Source organism: Hesperophylax consimilis, chromosome 12 (genome assembly GCF_061612785.1).
Source record: "Hesperophylax consimilis isolate HC1 chromosome 12, BYU_Hcon_1.0, whole genome shotgun sequence".
In the NCBI taxonomy this organism is placed as follows: domain Eukaryota; kingdom Metazoa; phylum Arthropoda; class Insecta; order Trichoptera; family Limnephilidae; genus Hesperophylax; species Hesperophylax consimilis.
In genome coordinates, this window is record NC_142847.1 from 17,571,980 (window position 1) to 17,595,288 (window position 23,309).

Below are 23,309 nucleotides of genomic sequence, written 5' to 3' on the forward strand. Positions count from 1 at the left end.
ACACAACACTGAAAAACGAAGCGTTGTCAATAAACCATGCAATTTGCCCTTTGTTAATTTTACACAGACTCTAGAAGCGGCCGTCAAACGCGTAGCGTAGTCCCGAATGGCACCAGCCCTACCCCTCCCTTTACCCCGCGGGCTCCCGTTCATCCAAAAATCACGCGAAATGAGCGTGCGTTCGAAATTAATTAAAAAATTAGGTTGCCGTTCAAAATTTTGTTGTATCTTTGCAGAAATCGTTTTTACATAGCTATCCCATCAACTTGGCGTAAAAAAATTGGACGGAGGATTTTTCCGGAGCGATATTTTTGACTGATATCAAAAAAGCATGTTCCAAAAGAAAAAAAAGTTGGATCTCTTGGTTAAATAAAGCAAACACCAATATAAAGACACTCCGTGATCAAAAATTGGAGGGAGGAATTTTCCCGGCAACAATAGAATTAAAAAACAAATCTCTTTTTAAAAAAACACTTTCCCTACAAAAATATTGTTGGATTTCTATTTAATCAGGTGGATATTAATTAATACTAACAATATGTGAAAAGTTCTCGAAAGAAGTACTTTTCCAGCGAGAGTTATAATTTTTTTTCAGTTTTTGCTAAAAATAACTATCTTACCGTTAAATATTTTGTTGGATCTCTTGTCATTCGTCATCCCTAAATGATACTCCACGTGACTGCAAAAATTTCATCGACGGAGGAATTAATGTTTGGGTTAGCCTCATTTTGAGCCTTTATTGACTGGCCTAGTGGTGTGGAAACGATCTGTAAACCGTGTAAACGTACGTTCTTTCCGCGCATGCGCACTGAGACCCGCAAGCCATTATCTTCGTCAACTTTATACGATATTAATGACATCCAACGTACAAAAAACGTATTTAATGCTCATATGTATAATGCGCAGAATCATATACTCGATTATTAATTCATTGGATTGTATGCGCGCGCTGCTTTGACAGTTTGCTTTGAGCTCGAATACTGAAGTCGAATTCTTATTGAATATTATTAACCTGCGATTTACTTTTTAATCATAATTTAAAAAAATAAAAATGAATACCCAAAATAAGATGGATACTTCGCCAACGTGTTATAAATGATAATAGTAAATTGTGTGTTTGTATTATTGAATCATTAATGCTAAAAAGTTTCGTGTGTCGGCCATTTGCGGAAAAAAACTTATTCTGGATACTGGAAATATTGAGTTAAGGAGCTTAATGGATTTATGGAATAATTTTAATATATAATTTTATACGGTACCTAATTGTATCTTGTTCGTGGGCTAGCATCTAGATGTGCATTTTTGATAGCAAGTACGTAGAAGTACGAGTATAAACATTTGATGTCCAGCAACCATAGACTAAATTAGACTAGACACGGCATTTTCATTTAAAAATAACCCCAACACAATTTTGGTTTGGTTCACATGCACATTTATGAAAAGGCCCACGCATTATGTCGCAATGCAAAATGGGCACTGTGCATTGCGTTTTACCTTTTGTTGGTCTATTTTGCTTCTCAGCTATGCTGGGCAAGTTCATTTTTTCAATCACAAAAATAACCTAGTTCCAAATATTTAAATTTGAATTATGTCCATATTACAACACCTCTGACTACAAATTCTCCGTGGTTTCGTTTACGAGTTTGAACGCTTGTACAAGGAGTTTAAACAGAGTTGGGTTGTTAAGTTCATCTCCATATTTGTGACGTACGCTACGTGGCGTTATTTTTAAAATGAATTTAACTAGACAGGGCTAATCTAGTATAATAAATCAATGCCAGCAACCCTTTTACAAAAAGTCACCGACCACCACTGGTATACCTATGTATACAGGGTGTATCGGCAAGTACCCGACAAACTTTAACCAGCTATTCCTCAGCACATTTGGAGTAAAAAATGTTATGGGCGCTTTGCTGTCCGGTAACATTTTTTTCCCATTACATACAAAAAATTAATAAAAAATCCACACTCCGTCACTGTCATTTGCATTGTTTCTCATGTACAACAGCTGTTATTAGCAAGTGTGTCAAAAAGTGTCCTCGCTCTTTCGAACACACTAAATAATTTATTTATTTATACTGGGTTTTACAGATGATCACACTTACGTGAGAACAATCCACTTATAAAAACTCAGTTATTGTACAATTACAAAAATCTACAATTAAATAAAGATACAATAAATTAAATACAGATACATACAATTAAATACAGATACATGCAATTAGAAAAAAAAACATCAAAAAATAAAAATAAAATACACAATCATATACAAGCTCGCTCAAGTAACACATTACATTATACATTATTACAAGTGGTAAGAGGCATAAGAAATACGAGAGGTATGCATAGAGAGAAAATTGACACAATGAATTAGCTAATATTTTTTAATAGCGCCAAAACTTTTTTTCTGAATCCGTACAAATTATCGACGAAAATATCTATTTCAGCACACTCTATCTTGTTATATAGTCGACACATCTGGGTCAGAGGGCTAAAGTAGGCGATATTATTTATAAATGTATTCAGGTGAAAAATATTATGGCGCCTTAAACAATGCGAATTGGGGACATTTATTTTAATATTGCTAAGACATAATGTAGTATCAAGTTGACCGTGAATAATTTTATGTAAACATATGAGATCAGTCAATTGCCTTCTAGTTTTAAGTGTATCAATCTTGAAGTAATCACGACGTACGTCATATGATCTTAGATGGTCATGTAATCCACATTTGAAGGATAACATTCTTAGCATTTTTTTTTTTAATGGATTCTACAATATTTTCATATTTGCAGTAATGTGGATTCCAAATAGAGCTTCCATATTCAAGTTTACTTCTAATTAAGGCATTGTAAAGAGTTAGAATTGATTGAGGATCTTGGAAAGGTTTACATATTCTATGAATAAATCCCATCATTTTTAATGATTTGCACTTAATGTCGTTAATGTGTACATCAAATATGAATTTAGAATCAAGAGTGATTCCTAGATCTCTTATTGAAGATACTTTTTTGAGAATAATATTATTAATAACATAGGAAAAATCCTTTATAATTCAATTTCTAGTGAAATTTAAAATGTAACATTTTTCAACATTTGAGTGCATATCATTGACAGTACACCAGTTATTAAGTGTGTGGAGGTCATTTTGAAGCAGTTGATGATCGGAAACAGACTTGATTTTACGAAAAATTTTAAGATCATCGGCGAAAAAAGCATAATCACAATTTAATTTCGAGCCAAGGTCATTTATGAATATAAGAAAAAGCAGGGGGCCAAGATTTGAACCCTGTGGTACACCGGAAGTTACAATTATAGGGGATGATTTGTATCCATTAATAAGAACTAATTGAGTTCTGTTATACAAATATGATTTCACCCAGCGAAGAAGATCTCCATGTATTCCTATTTGTTCAAGTTTTTTTAATAAGATGGAGTGATTAACTTTATCAAAAGCTTTTTGGAAATCAGTATAAATTGCATCTACTTGTAATCTTTCATTAAAAGAATTACATACATAATTACAAAATTCCAAAAGATTTGAGTTAATAGATCTTTGAGGAACAAACCCATGTTGCCTAGTGCAGAGAAGGGGCTTAAAATGCGAAAAAATATTTTTATATATCAAAGATTCAAAAACCTTAGCAAAACAGGATAATATACTGATTGGTCTATAATTTTTTACTAAAGTTTGGTCTCCCGATTTTAATACTGGTACCACATGTGCTTTTTTCCACAGATCAGGAAAAGTTCCCGTGGTTAGGGATGTATTAAAAATTATAAAAAGCGGTAAACATAAAGAGTCTGCAAAGCAACTGACAAAGAAAGGAGGAATATTATCTGGGCCTGGACCCTTGTTGGAATCTATTTTACTCAAAAAACATTTTATTTCATCTGCACCAATATGTATTTTACCCAAATTGCTTTGATTGTGTTCAGTTATGTTTGGCATTGAACCATTAGTGGATGATTCCGAATTGGTATAAACAGATGAAAAATATTTAGAAAATATGTTTGCTATGTGTTCACCGTCATTTGCGGAAATATCGTCAAGATGCATTACTTTAGGAATACAATTGATTTTTCGTAATGATTTTGAGTATGACCAGAACACCTTTATGTTACCTTGCAGACCACTTTCGACAGAGTTGATATATGATTTATAACATTCGCTTTGTATTTTTTTTTGTAACTTTCTTTAAATAAGAAAATTCTCTATAATCTGACTCGTTACCATGTTTTTTTACCTTAAGTTTTTTTACCTTATGCTGTTTTTTTTCTTAAGAAGAGCAATCAAATGCTGATTAAACCAGACAGGATATTGATTTTTTGTTTTAGTAATATATTTTTTAAAGTGTTTGTCAATTATTTCCCATAATTTTTCATAGAACAAGATCACCATACTATTCACATTTTCATTTTTAAAAAGAGTTATCCAATTAATAGATAATAGATCCTGTCGACATTCATGAAAGTTTCCCTTCCTGAAGTTATATTTTGAGTCACTTCTATTGATTTCTAAAAATTGATCTTTATTCTGTTTCACCATTATTTCAAATGAAGGGTGATATTGATCCAATTTGGTTAAGCCTGGTGCTATATGTATATCTATGTTAACTTTATCAGAAAAACAAGATCCAATAAATTTTCATTTGTATTTAGTACATTATTGAATTGATACAAGTTGCAAATTGATGAAAGGTTGACAAGACTGTGTGCTTTCATGCTTTTATAATTAGAAGGTGAAAGTACATTATTTTTAAATGAATTGTCAGGTAACCATTTTATTTCGGGCAAATTGAAATCACCAATAATAATAAACTGTGAATTGGAAATTGAATTCTTTAAATACAGATCTTGTAATTTTTCAATCTGATTACAATAATTGTCTACAGTTACACTAGTAGGAATATAGAGGATGCAAATAAAGATGAGCGAGTTGGAACGAGATTTAATTACAAGCCACAAATCTTCACTGTCACTCTCCCATTCCGTTTTTCTGGATACAAGCAGTTTTTTAGAAACGGCGGCTAGAACTCCGCCACCTTCTTTAGACGCAGATTTGGTTGACTCACGATCTCTCCTAAATACTATATATCTCTCATCAAACAGTTCTTCACTAAACACTGTTGAGTTCAGCCATGTTTCAGAAAAACAAATAATGTCATAATTATTGATTAAAATTTCATTGCGCACACTTACGGTCTTTGTTCGAATACCCCTCACGTTTTGATATAGTATATTTAATGCATCAACAGCAACTGCCTCGTCATCTTTTTCCGTATGATTAAACGCCATAGTCGATGGTGGAGAGATCCTTCAATAAAGCCGCTTTGTACGCCGGGCAGTCCTTATCTCCAGTGGGGTGGGCCCGGGAAACTGCAGGCTTTCCAAAACGTGCGCATGTAGCGCAACTGGGTGCTGCAGCAGCAGCGGGGCAGGCCTCGCGCGCGTGTCCTTCTACACCGCAGTGAGAGCATCTCTTTGTATCTTTGCAGTACTTGTGAGAATGTCCAACCATTTGACAGTTCAGACACACTGTAAGTCCTACAAAGTCACGCACACCGCAAACGGTCCAGTCCACGAATACACGACCTTGTTGCACCAATGCATGACGAATGTTAGCGGGCACCGAGTACACTCTGTGGCAAGACGGTCCGGTTCGAGCTCCAGCCATATGACTAAGTTTGCACTTGGATGCACACTCTTTAAAGTTGTCACCTTCAGAGATTCCAGAGAGGGCATTCTCTAAAAATTTCTCATCCGATAGTTCACGGGGCACGTTAAAAAATATTAACCTTGGCTGCCTCTTAACTGGAAGACGGGCACTCAGCAAGTCAGAGCTGGATATAACAGGATCATTTAAAAGCCTTTCTTGTTCCTGGCTGCTGGCAGTGTGGATAATGACTCCTTTGTTTTTTATGTTTTTTACTCCCATTATCCTCACTCCTAATTGCGATGGCTTAACGATGTCCTTAATAATTTTTTTAGTCCCATCGCTATCATCGACCCCCGGTAGTTTGGGAAAAAAACATACAGATGGTCTTGGTTTCCCTATTTTGATACTGTTACGAGTGAGTGGTGGAGGCACTGGGAGTTTTTTCTTTGTAACTTCAGCAAATGAAAGGCTAGCCTCTGTTGCATCAGCCACACGGCGCATTACTGGACCCAGATCTGACTCAAGCTGTTGAATTTTGTCCAGCAGCTGTTTTGTATAATTTTCGGCCATTGTTTTCTCGGCCTGCAAGACCTTGATATTAGCTAGGGCCGAATTAAGGTCTCCTCTAAGCTCTTCCTTCTCCAGCAAAAGTTGGGCAACGGAACCGAGAACATTTGTCACGTTTCTCGATACTTTGAGCTGCTGCTCTTTAGACACTTTGGATGGCTTTTCAGCCAATGCGTCCTGTAAGGCTTTTAGGGCAATTTGAGTCCCGGATAATATTTTATGTCCTGATACATGACTCAGGTCAGGGTTATTTTCGGCTTCAATCTCATCAGCGTCGGAGTCCGATTCTTCAGACTGGGAGGTGTAAGGGGAAGCAATTATAGGGCTTTTAACAGAGTTCTTTTTTTTTCCCCATAATTTTAAAACATATGCATCAACGGCAAAGGTTAAACGAAGTATTTTTTTTAAATAAAATAGTTTAATAATAGTTAAAAATGAGACGAATGGTGCCGTGCCATTTCGTTGTGATTGTAAAAGAGCGCCAACGTAGGTACGTACGTACATTATTCAACGAAACTCGAACAAAATATTGCCAGATGGGTTTTCAAACTTTGATAAAGGATAAAACATTGGTGACATGTGGTGAAAATATGAATAGTAAATTTTTTATTAAAAAAAATGTTACCGGACAGCAAAGTGCCCATAACATTTTTTACTCCAAATATGCTAAGGAATAGCTGGTTAAAGTTTGTCGGGAACGTGCCGATACACCCTGTATATGTATACTGCTAGATTCTAAAATGTTATTTAAGGACCATTTTGAACATATTTTAGAAAAAGCTTACAAACAATTGGGATTTATTATACGCATTACAAAGCCTTTCACTATAGCACACACACTAATTCTGCTATATATGTCATATGTAAGGTCACAACTCGAGTTTGCCTCAATCATTTGGAATCCTCAATATTAAACATACATTGATCGTTTTGAAAATATCAAATCCAAATTTATTAAACACCTATCGTATCGCTTTAGTGATCATCGGTTTGACTCTACCGCTTTATATAAACGTAGAAAAATTTCTGATGCCCTATTCTTATACACAATCATAAACAGTCTTGTTGATTCATCATATCTGATAGAAAAAAATGCATTTCGTTGCCCTGAACACAACACCATATCGAACGACTTATTTAGAACACCACACTGTAAAGCCAAATATGAGCAAAACTCTTTAATAAGACGTATCTGTAAAACTCACAATGCCTCTAGAGATGTACACATTTTCAAGTGTAACTTGAAAACATATAAAATGCAACTTACTAAACTTGATTTTTTATGTTGTGAAATAATTATATCATCTTATTTTATTTTATTGTTTTTTATTATAATCATGCGAAAACTGTATTACTACTAACTGTCTTTAATTGTTTTTATAACATTTTGTAATTTCTTATAATGTTTATTCTTTATATTTCTTTGTCATTTATAAATATATTGTATAGGTGCAAATATTGCATCAACGACTAGAATTAATGGAACATTATTGGTCTAAATATATAAATGACTGTTTGTTTCCTAAATAAAATAAAATAAAATAAAAAAAATATCTTCGTGGGATTTAAACAGCAATGAAATTTCAAAAAAATTCAATTTTGACGCGAGAAAACCTACAAATGTAATATAATCACCCCATAAAAAAGTCAAAGGACCTACAATTTAGATTCAGTGATTGAATCCCACGACGAAACTGAATTTTGCCTTTAAATGTACCCTTTGGCCCCATAGTGCGTCTCGAGTTCAATTCTTATGCTAACCAATTTGAATACTAGTTTTTTTTCCAATTTTGTCGGGTTAAAACAACATAGTAAATATATTTCACAAAAAAAACAGCACACGCACCTAAATTGTGCAAAGTTGTATCCATGGTGCTATTTTCATCACTTTTCGTCTTCTATAGCAAAATCACTACTGAATCATGTTATTATAATATAAGTTTATCAGCTCCATTATTTTTTGTTGTTATTTTTTTAATAATATTATTGTTAGCAGTGGGAATTTGTACCGTAAGAATCAGCAGCATTTACATAACAAATTTTAACCCTTAACTGACGTTGCCGGGTCCCCATGACCTAGATATAGATATACTACTGTTACACTACATATATTACAGTTACACTAGATATAATATAGTTACACAAGATATACTATAGTTACACAAGATATACTACAGTTACGCTAGATATACTGCAGTTAAGCTAGAGATAATACAGTCGTGTTATTTTTAAATTTATTTAATACACTTAGGGCGACTTGCACCAACTATCGCAAATTTTATCTTAAATTGTATTTAACTAAACGTATTTAAGACCCTAAATACATTTAACTTAAATGCGTTTAGTTGCGTCCTGCACCACGCAGTTCGGTGGCAATTTTAGTTAAACGTGTTTAACGCGTCGGTAAAACAGTTACCGCGTGGTTACCGCCATTAACACGTAAATAAAACAGCTACGATGTTTCATTTTACTTGAAGTGTCAAAATATTTTGTGATTGTGTGTGTGTTTTAATAGTGTTTTCATTTATTTTATGAAGAAAAAGTTAAAGCAAATAGACATAATGATGAAATAAGACAAAAAGAGCTTCTGTTGTTGGAATTAAAAATAAAACAATTATCCGAGTAATTTTGTTTTTTATTTCTTTTACATACTATATTGTTTTAAAGTATTATAAGAATGCTGTAGGTATGATTAGAAGTTTACAACCTTGCAAAGTACTCCTCGATAAGGAGCGTTAGCTCCAAGTGACGAGCACCTCGTTGATGTTTTAATTGGCTTTGAATTTTAACTGAGGTTCAATTTCTTGCACTAATAATGATGTCGTTTCTTTACTGAGACGATATCTTCTTTGAAACTTCTTGGCACTGAGTGTTTCAAATCAATTTGTTCTTGTGTTTACTTCTCTGACTATATTATAATTTATTTATAATTTCTTCATGATCGTCAGAATACAAATCCCAAATGTTCATTGTGAATACAAATTAAAATGAGATAGATTTTTAACCACAATCAGAAATCGAAGAGATAACCTAAACAAAATTTGACAGTACTGCTTAGAGTAGGGCTAAACACGTTTAACTCGGTTAAACGGCCGCTTTTGGGTATTTAACTTTGACAGTTCTTTAAACGCATTTAACGACTTAAATTTTGTGGTGCAAGACGCCAAGTCGACTTAAATCAAATAATGTGTTTAAAATTATATTTAAATCAAATTTAACTTATGGTGCAAGCCGCCCTTAAAAAGATGCCCTTCAAAGATAAACATTTCAATTTTAATTCATACTTAAATTACATACATATTATTCTTTGAATTCTCTTAAACTAGGCACATTTTGAATTTCGCTAGCTACACATTTGGATTCCTTTATACAGTGAACAGATCTTTTTTTGTTTTGTTCTTTTTTAATCTGATTTTTTTTTTCTGTCTTGTATGGTGTCTGTGAAAGTCTTTGCACTTCAAAATTTGTCTCATTGCTCTATTCTGGATTATTTGGAGTTTTTTTAATCTACATTAATAAGATAGAGAATACTAGAACAAGTCTAAGTGTGATGCAATAATATTGTTTTATAAATTAGTAAACTTGTTTATTTATCGAAATTTTTCTTAATATTTCCAAGGAAAGACACCTTCTTTGCCATTTTTTGGCAGTAAATTCATTTTTAAGAGATAACTTGGAGTCCAGAATTACTCCCAAGAACTTTATATTACAAACCTTTTCCCAGGTTTCACCGTTCATTATCACTTGATGTCACGTTCATAGCAATTAAATAAAATATTTTTTACATAACAGAGGTAGGAATGACGATTACGGCGGCAACAGTTATTTAATAGCTGCAACCAGAAAGGCGTGTTGATATTCTTTGTGTGTAGGATGGGGACATAATGTTAACAACCTCGAATGACGATGTTTTGTGTGGTAGTAGCTAAGGAACTCTAAGGTATACTAAATACGCATTGGCCGGATAGACGATCTAAAGGAGGTTAAGCCGTTCTTCAACCTGTGTCCTCAGTTGGGGATGTCCCACAGACAGGGCAGTTGGGACTGTGCAGTATTGCCTATTCCCACTTCTCTGACACCAGTATTTCTGTTTGGGTCGGTAGTCCTCCAGCTTGGTGGGAAACCCATTCTTCTCTTACCCAACCAACGATGACATCTGACGATATTGGAGTTCCAAAGGTCATCTGTTAGCAGCATAGTCCTAAGATTATATCCGCAACATCAGCAACAAATTTAATGACTCACATTCGCATTCACACAAAGGATAAACCATTTTCATGTTCTTACTGCGATCATTCATGTTCACAGAAGTCACGTGTAATTAGACAAAACATCACTCATACTAAAGAAAAACCATTCTTACTGTAATTATTCATGTTTTTGGAAGTCAACTTTAACGACACACATTATCACTCATATTTAGGATAAACCATTCTCATTTTCTTACTGTAACTATTCATGTTCACAAAAGTCAAGCTTACGAAGACACATTCGCACTCATACTAAGCAAAATCCATTCTCATGTTCTTACTGTGATAATTCATGTTCACTGATATCCAGCTTATTGTTACAAATTCACACTAATGCCTAGAAAAAATCATGTGTCATGTTCTTATTGTTATTATATATTTTATTTTAGGAAAATTAACAGTTACTTGGTTGGTTTATACATGTGCAATTCAATTAACTGAGAAACCAATTATAGATTTCCTCATTATACTTATACATTATGCATAAAACAATTAAGCAATTTCTGTTTTTTAGATTATTATTGAAATTGTAACGGGTTTCATTCTATTTTAAGCACAATTTGGCGTATATTTCAATTTTTGTACATCTCAAGCATTTTTTGTATTATCGATGAGTATTCCCCTTTATATGTGGAATGCCTACGTGTCTCATCTCTGAAGCGTGGTGCCCCACCTCTTAGGCGTTATGCCCCACCAGTGAGGAGTACGCCCCACCGTGGGAAACATTGGTGTAGAGCCTATTATAGCGATACGGATTTGTTGTGTTCTTTCAAATTTAATGTTGATAAAAGATCTACAAGGTATTTGAATAATATTATTTTTATGTATATATCTATATTTGACTCTATGCGACCTACGAACTTTGAAGTATCTACATCCGATACAATGCTTTGTATATTTACCCCCGTGCGTTACCACGTTATTCCATTAATAAACTTACCCATGTATCCCTAAGGCGTAAACTGTACCTAAGTATCTACGTAAGGCCCATGAAATAAAACTCTCTTATAAGAAGACAAACTAAATATCAGTCCAATTACCAAAACTCTTGATATCAAGCATCTTGCAAGTCAGTTCAAACAAGTCCCTCTGCTTATCCTCGTCTTTAGAGCCTTGACTGGTGCTCCACTCTCGCATATTAGAGATGAAGTCAGCCCCGGGCTCTGTGGCCCGGTCCAAGGCGCAGTATAGCACGGAGAGGGCCCCCTCGGCCTCCGTCTTGAGGAGCCTCGTGACTGGGGCCAGCACTGAGTCCTTCCAGTCCTGCGCCATATTCGACGCTACAACGCCGGGGTGCAGCGCGCTGCTGCGAACCGGTAGGCCGCGTGAGGAGAGCAGCCGGTTCAGGTGGCGGGAAAACATGTGCTGAAAGGGAAATATTGATATTGAATTTATTGACTATGACCGAAACCAATAATACAGGGTTTTTAGGAGGTAAAGTGCACAAACTTCGGGAGCTGTTTCTGACACCGTGCACGCACGAAGACACGTTCACCACGCGCGAGTTCTCGCCCCTGTCTCTCCCACACTCTCCAGGCTGGCAGACTACCTGACGTAGTGTGTATACTCACTTGAGCCAGTTTAGACTGCGAGTAAGCCCCGAGGTGGTAGTAGCACTTTTTCATGTTCAAGTCGGCCAGCTGGATGTCGCCCGTAACGCCGTGAACGAACGAAGACACGTTCACCACGCGCGAGTTCTTGCCTCAGCCTCTCCCACCTCTCTACAGGCTGGCAGACTACCTGACGTAGTGTGTATACTCACTTGAGCCAGCTTAGACTGCGAGTAAGCCCCGAGGCGGTAGTAGCACTTTTTCATGTTCATGTCGGCCAGCTGGATGTCGCCCGTGACGCCGTGAACGCACGAAGACACATTCACCACGCGCGAGTTCTCGCCCCTGTCCCTCCCGCCTCGCTCTAGGCTGCCCATGAGACTGTGCGTTAGAAGGAAGTGACCTACGCAAATTAAAAGAACATCAGATTTATAATAATTCAAAAAAAGTGAGAAAAAGAGATAGACTTTCCTTGGAAAAACTCATTTCCCACTGTAAACTGTCTCTCTTGCGCTCTCCGAGCTCACCGACTCGCTCTGTCGAGCCATACAGTCCACCAAATACTGTACAGTCCAACCATCCTGGTGACACACACCACTGACCACCTGCGCTCCCTGACCACGTTCTCCATCCTACTCTGCCCTACGACCTACCCGTGCCCCGCCCTTACCTGCCGAAACCTTCCTGACCTGCATCACTACCCACTGACACCTACATGGAAACCTACCTTTTGGAACTGGAGAAGCTGGATCCTCCAATTGAGGCTCTCCAGACATTCATTAAAAATATGTCAAGAACGGTCACAAAAACCCCCCAAAGAAAGGTGACGTTTTACCCGGATGGGGTAAACCCCTCGGCCACCACGTACCTCTCAGGCACCCCACAAAAAACCCCGCCCATCGCCACCCAACCGCCCACCACCTCCGCCTCTACCTCCACCACCACAGACCACAGCTTGGCAAGCTGCACCGCGCTACCTCCATCACCATCCAAAGACTTCCCGCCTCTCTGGGCCACCCCGAATAATCCGATAAAACAAAAACCGCCCACGCCTCCCCAGACCCTCGCTATCACCAACCGCTTCCAGACCCTGGCCCCGCCCTCCTCTAACGAAACAAACTCGGACACAATCACTACTGACCGTGCAGATACTACAGACCTTGCAAACACCACCACCACCCCGACTCCCGCCCGACGTCCCATCAAAATCCCGCCCATCATCATTAAATCCGATTCAAACTGGAATACCATCAGAAAGAAGCTGGAGAACGCCGGTGTGCGCATCTCTCACGCCAAAGCCATCCCGATGGGTGTGGTGGTCCACACCGCCGACTCCTCCAGCTTCCGACTAGCCACCGAAATGCTGGAAGAAATAAAAACAGACTTCCACACCTTCGAGCTGCACGAGGACAAAACCACCAAGGCAGTTCTGAAGGGAATCCCGACACAAATCTCGGAGGAGGAGATTCTCCTCGAACTGCAGGACCTCGGTCTCCCGGCCATCTCCGTCTCCAGGATGAGGTCGGGACCCGACCGCACGAACGTCCCGATGGTCCTCGTGCAGCTCACCCACGGCGAAGAGGGGAAACAAATCTTCAACATCACTCACATATTTCATCTTCGCATCAAAGTCGAATTCCTCGACCATAATACAGCCCCTACTCAATGCCACCGATGCCAACTATTCGGCCACTCCGCCAAAGGCTGCCATCTCCCCCCCCGCTGCGTCAAATGCGCGGGGCCACACTTCACCGTCACCTGTGCCAAGCAGAGAACCGACGGCCCGGCCACCTGTGCAAACTGCGCCGGCCCCCACCCGGCCAACTATAAAGAATGCCCCAAACGCCCAGCACCCTCCATAGCCACGCCCCGTCGAACTGAGGTACCTCCCCAAGTCACATTCACCTCCCACCCAGTCCAACCATCCACCTCCTATGCCCAGGCATTAACCCCCCCCCCCCTCCAATTCACCATTCCTTCCCCCTCCCCCTCCCCCTCTCCCCTTCCCCCTACCATCCTCACCCCCTCTCAGTCAAACTCTCCTCCCACCCCCAGCCCTCAGCTACCCCCTTTAATTTCTCAGATCTTTTCAAAAATAACTTCTTTTCAAAGATCGGCGAACTTATCGCTGATCTAGTCCCTAAATTCCAATCTGCCACCTTGCCGGCAGACTACCTCTCGATTCTTTTCACAGTAGCCCCTCAAATCGTTGCTCTCTTTACCAATTAAATGGCTAATTCTACCAAGCCCTCCGCGCTACGTTTGGCATTCTGGAATGCCAATGGTCTTGACAAAAACATGCACGAACTACGAATTTTCACCAACACACATAATTCAGACATAGTACTCATAAATGAAACACACCTAAATCTTTCACACACACCAAAAATCGCTAACTACACACTGTACCGAAACGACCGTTTACACTCACGAGGTGGTGGCACAACCATCTTCGTGAAAACTAAAATCGCCCACTGTTTAAAATGTACAAGCTATTAGCTAAGTGCACAACCATTTATTTTACAGGCCACTGCCTAGCACCTAGCGGTCAGTAGTAAAACTAGGGCCTATAGATAAAACAGGTGTTTTAATTACCATTGGCTTCTATGACAGTGTTTTGTTTTTTGATTATTAGTTTGTCAGTGTGTATTGTTTGATTAGGCTATAAAAAGCTTCGCCGAGTGTATTTTTTCACTTCTTCTCTCCAAAAAATAGTAACAGGCAGGAATTATGGTCAACTGACCACCTGTAAAAGTGTTTTGCCCGGGTCGGGAATAAATTTAAACTCGTAACATTAAATAAAGTACAAATGCAGTTTTCTGCAACCAAAATCATGCGTCTGTTATTTTGAAGACTCCATCAAGCCCCAAACTATTCTCAACATGGTCCTAACGAGCGGATGGATATAATCAGAGGATTTATCGGAAAAATGAACCAGCACCAAACAAAAGGCTTTTGATGGAAAAAATTGATGCCAATTCCAGAAGAAATTCAGATGAGTAACCTTGTGCCTTCCTATCTTTTTAATCATTTCCAAGTTCAAACAAGCTATGTTTTACTGTGTATTTTGCTAATATAATAATTTGAAAAGAAAAAAACGGCTACCCACAGCATAGATGCAAGTCATTGTGTATTATTATTGTTGGTTTTTTAAGGTTAGGTAGCTCAAACATATTATTTGTAAGAATTTGTCAAGGTACGGCTGGATTTGGTTATTTCATTATTTGTGGTTTCAATTATAATACGATTGCGCAGAAAATATTTTAAAGGGAACATTTTTTTTTTGGTTTTTACGCAATTAAGATGGATAATATGAAATCGCTAATCGCCAAACGATGAGTTTTAAAAGGGAAACTCACGAGGTTCGGGGATTCAATAAATAGTTTATCGTTAAATGAGATCCAAATTAGGTACGAAAAAATTGAAAACGTATTAAACCAGTTTGAATTAATTCAAGATCAAATAGAATCTCTACCAGATTCTGACGACATCGAGAATAATTCCCAAAGGGAAAGTTTTGAGAATCAATATTATTCGATTTTAGCGAAAACAAAAGAAATGTTACAATCCGTTGAGCAAAACAAGGTAGCAATAAAACTTCCTAACCTCCAATTAAGGGAATTCAATGGTGATCAAAAAACATGGGTAAACTTCTTAGAGACATTCAAAACACTGGTGCATAATAATCAAACGTTAAATAATGTGCAAAAATTCTATTATCTGCAATCCTGCTTAAAGGGAAATGCAGCGAAAGTGATCGCCAATTTCGAAGTATCAGATTTAAATTACGTGTCAGCCTGGGAATTGTTGCAACAAAGATTTGCAAATTTGCGAACTACCGTTCATAAGCATATACAAGCTTTGTTTCAACTTAAAGAAATGAAACAAGAGGATCCGGTAGCCATGCGCTATTTAATTGATGAGACTAATGTGAACCTAAAGGCTCTGCAAAATTTAGGCTTAAAAATCGATCAATGGGATGCATTAATTATTTATATAGTTTCTAATAAATTAGACGCAATATCGCGAAAGCATTGGGAACAAACAACATTACAGGAAGAATTACCAACTTTAGGAGAATTTCTCAAGTGTCTAACGTCAAGGACGCAAGTTTTAGAATTAATGTTACATACAAAATCGAAAAAAAATGTTACCTACCCGAAAACAAATGGCGGCAACAATAACATTCCTAGAAAGGAATCAGTTTTCTTAACAGGCGCCCACAATAATTGTATATGTTGTCACGATAAAGGACATAAAATTTATTATTGTAAAAAGTTTTTAAAGTTAACTTCAGGAGAGAGAAGCGAAATGATAAAGAGGTGTAGGGCCTGCTTCAAATGTTTGAGGTTAGGGCATACGGCCTCATATTGTAAAATTAATATACAATGCAAGTTATGTGGTAGCGATAGCCACAACACATTATTGCATAAAGGGAATCACCCGAGTAATGATTCCGATAAAAATGGTGAAGCCCGCCCTGGAGGTAGCGACCATATGGAAACTGAACGAGTTTCAGTGTCCAACCACTCCGCCTTGGTGAAGGCGGAAAAAACTGTGTTATTGTCGACAGCAATCATAGGAGTGTTGGATCGCAATAATGAAATGCATAAAGCAAGGGTATTAATTGATTCAGGAGCCCAATCAAATTTTATGTGCGAAAAGTTCGCAATAAAATTGAATTTGAAGTGTGAAAGCATAAACAAACCCGTGTCGGGTATACATAACAACGTGACCCATATAAAGAAACGGGTTGCAATTAAAATGAAATCTTTAAAAACAAATTATAAACAAGATATCACATGTCTAATATTGCAGGAAATAACTACAAATTTACCGCAAGCAACGGTGGCCAGGAAGGATTTCAAGCTTCCGCCGGGATTGGAATTGGCGGATCCAAACTTCAACATAGCAGCACCAATTGATATACTGTTGGGCGCTGAGAGTTTTTGGGAGATCTTGAAGAATGATCGGCTAAGATTGGATACCGGACCTACGCTCCAAAGGACAGAATTAGGATGGATCATCTCGGGCCCGATCAACGCTCACCATAAAAAAAGGCCAGTACCAGAAATCTGTAGTTTATCAATAAATACATTGTCAAATCAAGTTGAAAAATTTTGGAAAATGGAAGAGGTGATGCCTCCAAGTTTTTATAACCACGAGGAGAAGGCTTGTGAAACCGACTTTGTAGCCACGCACACCCGAGAGAGCGATGGTAGATACGTAGTGAGTTTGCCGCGCCGGCCGTGTGTCAACCAACTTGGTGACTCATTAGGCACAGCGGAAAAAAGATTCAAAGGTTTGGAAAGAAAATTTTTAATGAATCCTGAACTGAAATCTCAGTATGCTCAATTTATGAAAGAATATGAGCAATTAAATCACATGGAGCTATGTGAGAAAACAAAGGACCATTCCAATTTTTTGCCGCATCATGCGGTAATAAAGGAAGCGAGCAGCACTACTAAAGTGCGTGTAGTATTTGACGGATCGGCTAAAACGTCGACCGGTATTTCCCTGAATGATGCATTAATGGTAGGAGCTGTTATTCAAAAAGATTTATACACTCATCTTTTACGTTTTAGGAAACATAGATACGTCATGACGGCGGACATAGAAAAAATGTACCGTCAAATCAACGTACGCCCAGAGGATCGCAGCCTGCAGAAGATTTTATGGCGCGACTCTCCAGAAGAGGAACTCAGGCATTATAAATTGAAGACAATCACCTACGGTTTGGGACCTTCCTCTTTCCTGGCAACTACATGTCTACGGCAAATCGGTATGGATAATCGCATTAAATTTCCCGTAGCAAGCCAGGTCATAGAAAACGATTTCTACATGGACGATCTGTTGACCGGAGAGGACGACTTGGACGCATGCGTCAGGTTGAAGCAACAGGTACATGATATTTTACTGTCCGCCGGAATGACCCTGCGGAAGTGGAGATCGAATATTTCGGAATTGTCATCTGGGTCGGGCCAGGGTGAAATTGCTGGGAAAAGCAATGGTGAACAAATGATCACTAACAATTCCAAAATTGAAAAGATCCTAGGTTTGATCTGGGATAATGAATCAGATTGTTTATCATATGAAATTAAAAGACCGTCAAGTAAGACGGAAAGTAAGCGTCAGATATTGTCGTGCATAGCTTCAACTTTTGACCCATTGGGTCTCCTAGGCCCCATAATAGTGGTGGCCAAATTAATTATGCAGAAATTATGGCAATCAAAAGCAGCATGGGACGACACACTACCTGATGAAATTTTACTACCCTGGAGGGCCTATCTAGGTGAACTATCACAACTAAATGTATTGAAAATCCCGAGGGGAATTAACCACGGAGCGCCAAGGAATATACAATTACACGGTTTCTGCGACGCTTTGGAAAAAGCATATGGAGCCTGCGCTTACGTCGTCTCAACTGATCAAGAGGGTAAGCGACATGCACATCTACTTACTTCTAAGTCTAGAGTAGCACCACTGAAATGTATTTCACCACCCAAGTTGGAACTATGCAGTGCTGTGCTACTAGCCAAACTGATTAGAAATATCAAGTTGGAGCTAAGTATAGAGGAATCGGCCACTCATTACTGGTGCGATTCAACTATAGCATTATGCTGGTTGAAGGGTCGACCAGCTCGGTGGAACACTTTTGTGGCTAACCGGGTAGCGGAAATACAGGATATCAGCGATCCAAACCAGTGGCGACACGTATCATCGGCCGAAAATGCAGCGGATATACTGTCCAGAGGTACCACAGCTGAAAGGTTAGTCAACGCTTGTAATATTTCGCCTCTTTTCGCCATTCTTTTATTTGTTTAAAACAATATAAAATTTTCTTCTCTCTTGGCTATGACCGATATTTAATTTTTTCTCTAAGGCTTTGCATATGTGTTCGCAGGGATGGAAAATTCCTCCCCTACAACACATAAGCCTCCATGAAAATTGGACCCTTTTCTTTGATATCTACAGAAAGCTACTTAAAGCTCTCTTGTACTATATATCTTTATAGACATATGTACTTAACTAATTAATACGTTATTTACGAACTTGAACGCAAATATTTCCGTATTTATATTGTAATTAAATTCCATCAAACGTTGTGTAATTTTTTGATTTATGATATAGGATTTTAATTACCTTCATTTTTGTGGTAAACCCCTTGGTTCTGATCGAGGCGTCGAGTTTCACAATTTAATTGGTCTTTCCATTGCAAGCCTAGACTTAAATGAATTCCCTGAGTGAGCTAACTTTCCTATTGTAATTATTCTGATTCCCTGCACCCTAACAAAGTCGTAGTTAAACGCTGATAAAGATATTATACATGTTTATTTGGACAGGTAATTAAATATAACTCAAATGGTTAATTGTTAGTAAATTTGATTTTGGTAAACTCTTGTGTCTGTTTGGCGCCACTCCTTTATGATTCTGCTGCTATAAGGTACATGTAAAGATTGATTTAGTAGGTTAATGTAATTAGTTAATTGCATATTTGACGAACTCGGAATAGCCCATTTGCTGGCATAATTTGGCTCCAAATCCTCCTACAAGTAAACGAGATGATCGTGAGTCAACAAGAAATTCGCACAATCCTTTGACACGGCTCTTTGATTGATACCTAAGTTATCGCGTCCCAAAAAGCCTTCCACGTCATCATGCACTGCCTTCAAGTTTCCCCTCAAGTCCCGATACCCCCAAATTCCGACCCCTCCTTGGACTACAATTTACTTAGGGCGAACCGGTTTCGTCCTATATACAATCATATACTCACGGTTGGTGTGGACTTACGGGTCGTGAATCCTCATTCCACGTTTAAGAGAAGATGCGAGAGTGGTCCAGAAGACCTAAAATGCAAGCTGTATGCAGGTCCGCATCCTCCAGTAAACAGTACATACGAATAAATATATGTATACATACAGTTTGGGAAAGGTTTATAACTCGCAATACGAGGCTATCTACCTCGCATTCCAAGCTCGGATCTTGCACGAAGAGTTCTGCGAAACTCTAGGCTTGGTAACCGAATATATACGTAAGAATAAGGTTATACTAATAAATACTAGTAGAATAAGGTCTTATTGATAGTTTGTTTTGGAGAGCTATCGAACTCCAGGCTTTTTGTTTGGTTTTGACGTTTTTATTTAAGAGAATCGTCATCTCTATTTGGTTTGGTTAATGGTCTTGTTGTAGGAGCGACCACTGCCTCCTGTTTGATGAACTGTATTTGTTTTAAATTTTACCTCCAGGTTTCAACATTAATTTTGTTCATCCTATCCCGTGATTTTCCAATTGTTTCAAGTAGTTGGTTGCCACATTAGAGAGTACTCGACTCTCAAATGTCTCAGGCAACTGATGGGGTTCTGTATGAGCACCCAATCAATAATATTCAAATGTTTCGTATAATTATTCGATATAAATCTTACTAACCCGTGATTTTTCAATTGTGTACACATATCTCGATTGTCAAAATATGTTAAAAAAGAGTACATATATTAATAAATAAACATAAAATATATGATTCTACATAGTCTTGAATATTAATAAATACATATTTTCTTTTTCAATAAAGTAGATATGTCCTCGGGTAGGTATTAAAAATCGCTACCATTTCGATGCTTCGATTAATAAATAAAATACATATATATAATTACATTACTCATATATATATTCTTTATATACAATATATTATTTTATATTTATATATATATACACAAATACACAATATACATATTTTAATGTGTAATTCTTTGTTTTGTTGTTTTAATAATTTAAATGATATACCATTGATCAGCTGTGCCTCCTCACTCCTTGGGCCTGAAAATCATTTATAAAAGGAAAACTCACCCTCTACAAGATTTTTCCGGTTGGGTGCCACACAACAAATCTTGCCGAAGAAAATCCTACCTAATTAACTGAATTTTCCAACTAATATCAAAATAAATCTTTTCGACTATTTATTCCTATTTAATATTTTATTCTCGCTTGAATCATATAAATTAGCTGATATTTAATTTTTCTTCCGAACGAAATCCTAATCCAGAAAACCCGTTGATTTAATAACACCTTTCTAGTTTAGGCTTTTGAATGATAGCTGTTTCAAATACTTTTTTCGAAATGGTAGACTGATGTTTAGAATTCCGGTTAAAACGACAAACACTTTTAACACTGTCGCTATACGCACGATGGATTTTAATTGATCAATTTATTGATTCTAAATTTCTTTTTATTTATTTTTATAAGAAATTTTTTTTCGAATTGCGCAGACTTTTAATTATCTCGATTCTTAATAAATTAATTTCTTTTCCGAACTGTTACTTTTAGAACAAAGGTTTGAGCATTTGTTGTTATTTCTTTTCGAACTGTCTAGATTGTGTTTATTTTAAACTAAGACGTAAATATTTATTACTATTATTATTTTTTTTTTCTTTTTCCAAATTGATGTTAAATTATAATCTATTTTTAAATATCAATTCACGAGCACATCCACTCTAGATGAACGACAAAACTCTCAATCGAATTTTAATTTTCACTTTGAATGAAATAATTATTTTTAAATTTTGATTTAATTTTTTAATTCCGTAATCACTTTTTGCACTTCACTTAACACTTTTTAAGCACTGAGTTTAAATTATATTTATTTTTCACTGTTTAACCAAATTAAACTGACTCAACAAAACTTCACTGATGGGATTTTCAAAGGAATTTAAACTGAATTTAAAATTTCTAACTTTTCACAAAACTTCCTAAGTCCAGGGACTTGTTCAGAATTTAAACTTAGACTTTTCAAAATTTAACACTTAGATTATTTCACTAGAATTTTACCAATAGACGTAGTACTGCGACGTAAACTCCGTTTTCAAAATCTCGACTGACTCCCCGAAAACTGGTCTGCACCGCCATTTTATACCCTTCTCAGATTCCAAAAGACGTATCTGAATTTCCTCTGATGATCGATTCCATCTTTTACCAACTCGCAAATCCGAACATCCCTGCCATTAATATCGATTGTGCTTCCATAAGATGTTCTGCTTTCCGGCTCTGGGCGGTGGTTAATTTTTATCTCACAACTCTAAATCGATAGGGTCCGAATCGGGTAAGTCCGCGTTAGTCGCCCAAGCTTCCTTTGTCCTCCGTTCATACAAAATGTAGTTAAAATCTCATGATTTTGCGTTCCTTTTTTTTCTCAATTCGCGATAGGTCCATCCTCAATAACATATATATAGATCTCAATTTTATGCATCTCGTGCGAAAATTGTTTAAATCCATGCTGAAATCTTTACTACGCATTTTTGAATTTCGATTTGTTTAAATTCTACTTAATTTTATTGTCACTTATATGAGCTTTTCCATTTCCACCCGTATTTTCTATCTTTATGTCGCAGATTTGAGTTTTTCCTTATCTTTTTGGATTTTATTTTATCCGCGACGTTTTCTTGCACAATGTCTTCTTTATTCTTTTGTTATTTCTCATAACTCTATAACTAATTATTTTCCAAGTCGTATTTATTTATTTCACGGATAAATTTGAATTGTATCACTTTTCTCCACTTGGATTATTCTTTATCTCCGTTCTTTACCCTTTCTTTTATCTTTCTCTCACTTTTCCCGATGTGTGTGGTCTCCAGGAAAATTTCATACTTCATTTATTATTAATTAATATATAGTTTTCCACACTTCTATGGGAGATATACCTAATTTGACTCTGGGATATCTGTCACTTTTATTGTCTGACCCAATCTCCGCCCATTCTCCATCCCTCACTTACAAGATTTCACATAAATTATACGTCTGGACATATGTTTACGTCTCAGATTTTATGTACTACGGCCGTAAATTTAGTTTAATTTTAGAGCCATTAGTTTTAATCTCTTTTGCTTTAAATAAGCATTCCATAAGGTCCACGTTAAAATTAATCGTCTCTCCAATCGTTTATTACCTTAACGTAAATAAAAATCATGTTCGGATTTCGATTGTTTATATTCCAAAATACACATGAGACCGTCAACCTTTTATCTTGTTTCGATCCCTCTGTAATCTTGTGTAGCTCTAATATCTATCTAACCTAATAATTATGTAAAATGTCTACTTTTCCTGAATCTAATCTATCGCTATATGTTTAGTTTTACTGTCTTCTTCTGATACTCAATTTTCATGTCCCTAGGACCTTTGTAGCAGTTCAAAAATCTCTGTATTATCCTTCCATTCGGTCGCCGCACTTTTCTAAAATGTCTATTTTTTTGCGAGATTTTCATTCAAAATTGATTTACCAATACGTCCGTTTCA

The 23,309-nt window shown here is 37.1% G+C and overlaps 1 protein-coding gene across 1 annotated transcript in view; it reads right to left on the reverse strand.

Annotated features, from left to right (window-relative positions):
- Window positions 1–9,171: 9,171 nt before the first annotated feature.
- LOC149419248 (polyprenol dehydrogenase-like) overlaps window positions 9,172–23,309 on the reverse strand; it is a 30,945-nt gene continuing 16,807 nt past the window's right edge. The window contains exons 4-5 of the mRNA XM_089637747.1: window positions 12,239–12,429; window positions 9,172–11,841 (exon numbers count right to left, since the gene is read on the reverse strand). Of these exons, the coding sequence (XP_089493873.1) occupies window positions 11,497–11,841; window positions 12,239–12,429 (536 nt within the window). The 3' untranslated portion in view covers window positions 9,172–11,496. The remainder of the gene's footprint in view (window positions 11,842–12,238; window positions 12,430–23,309) is intronic.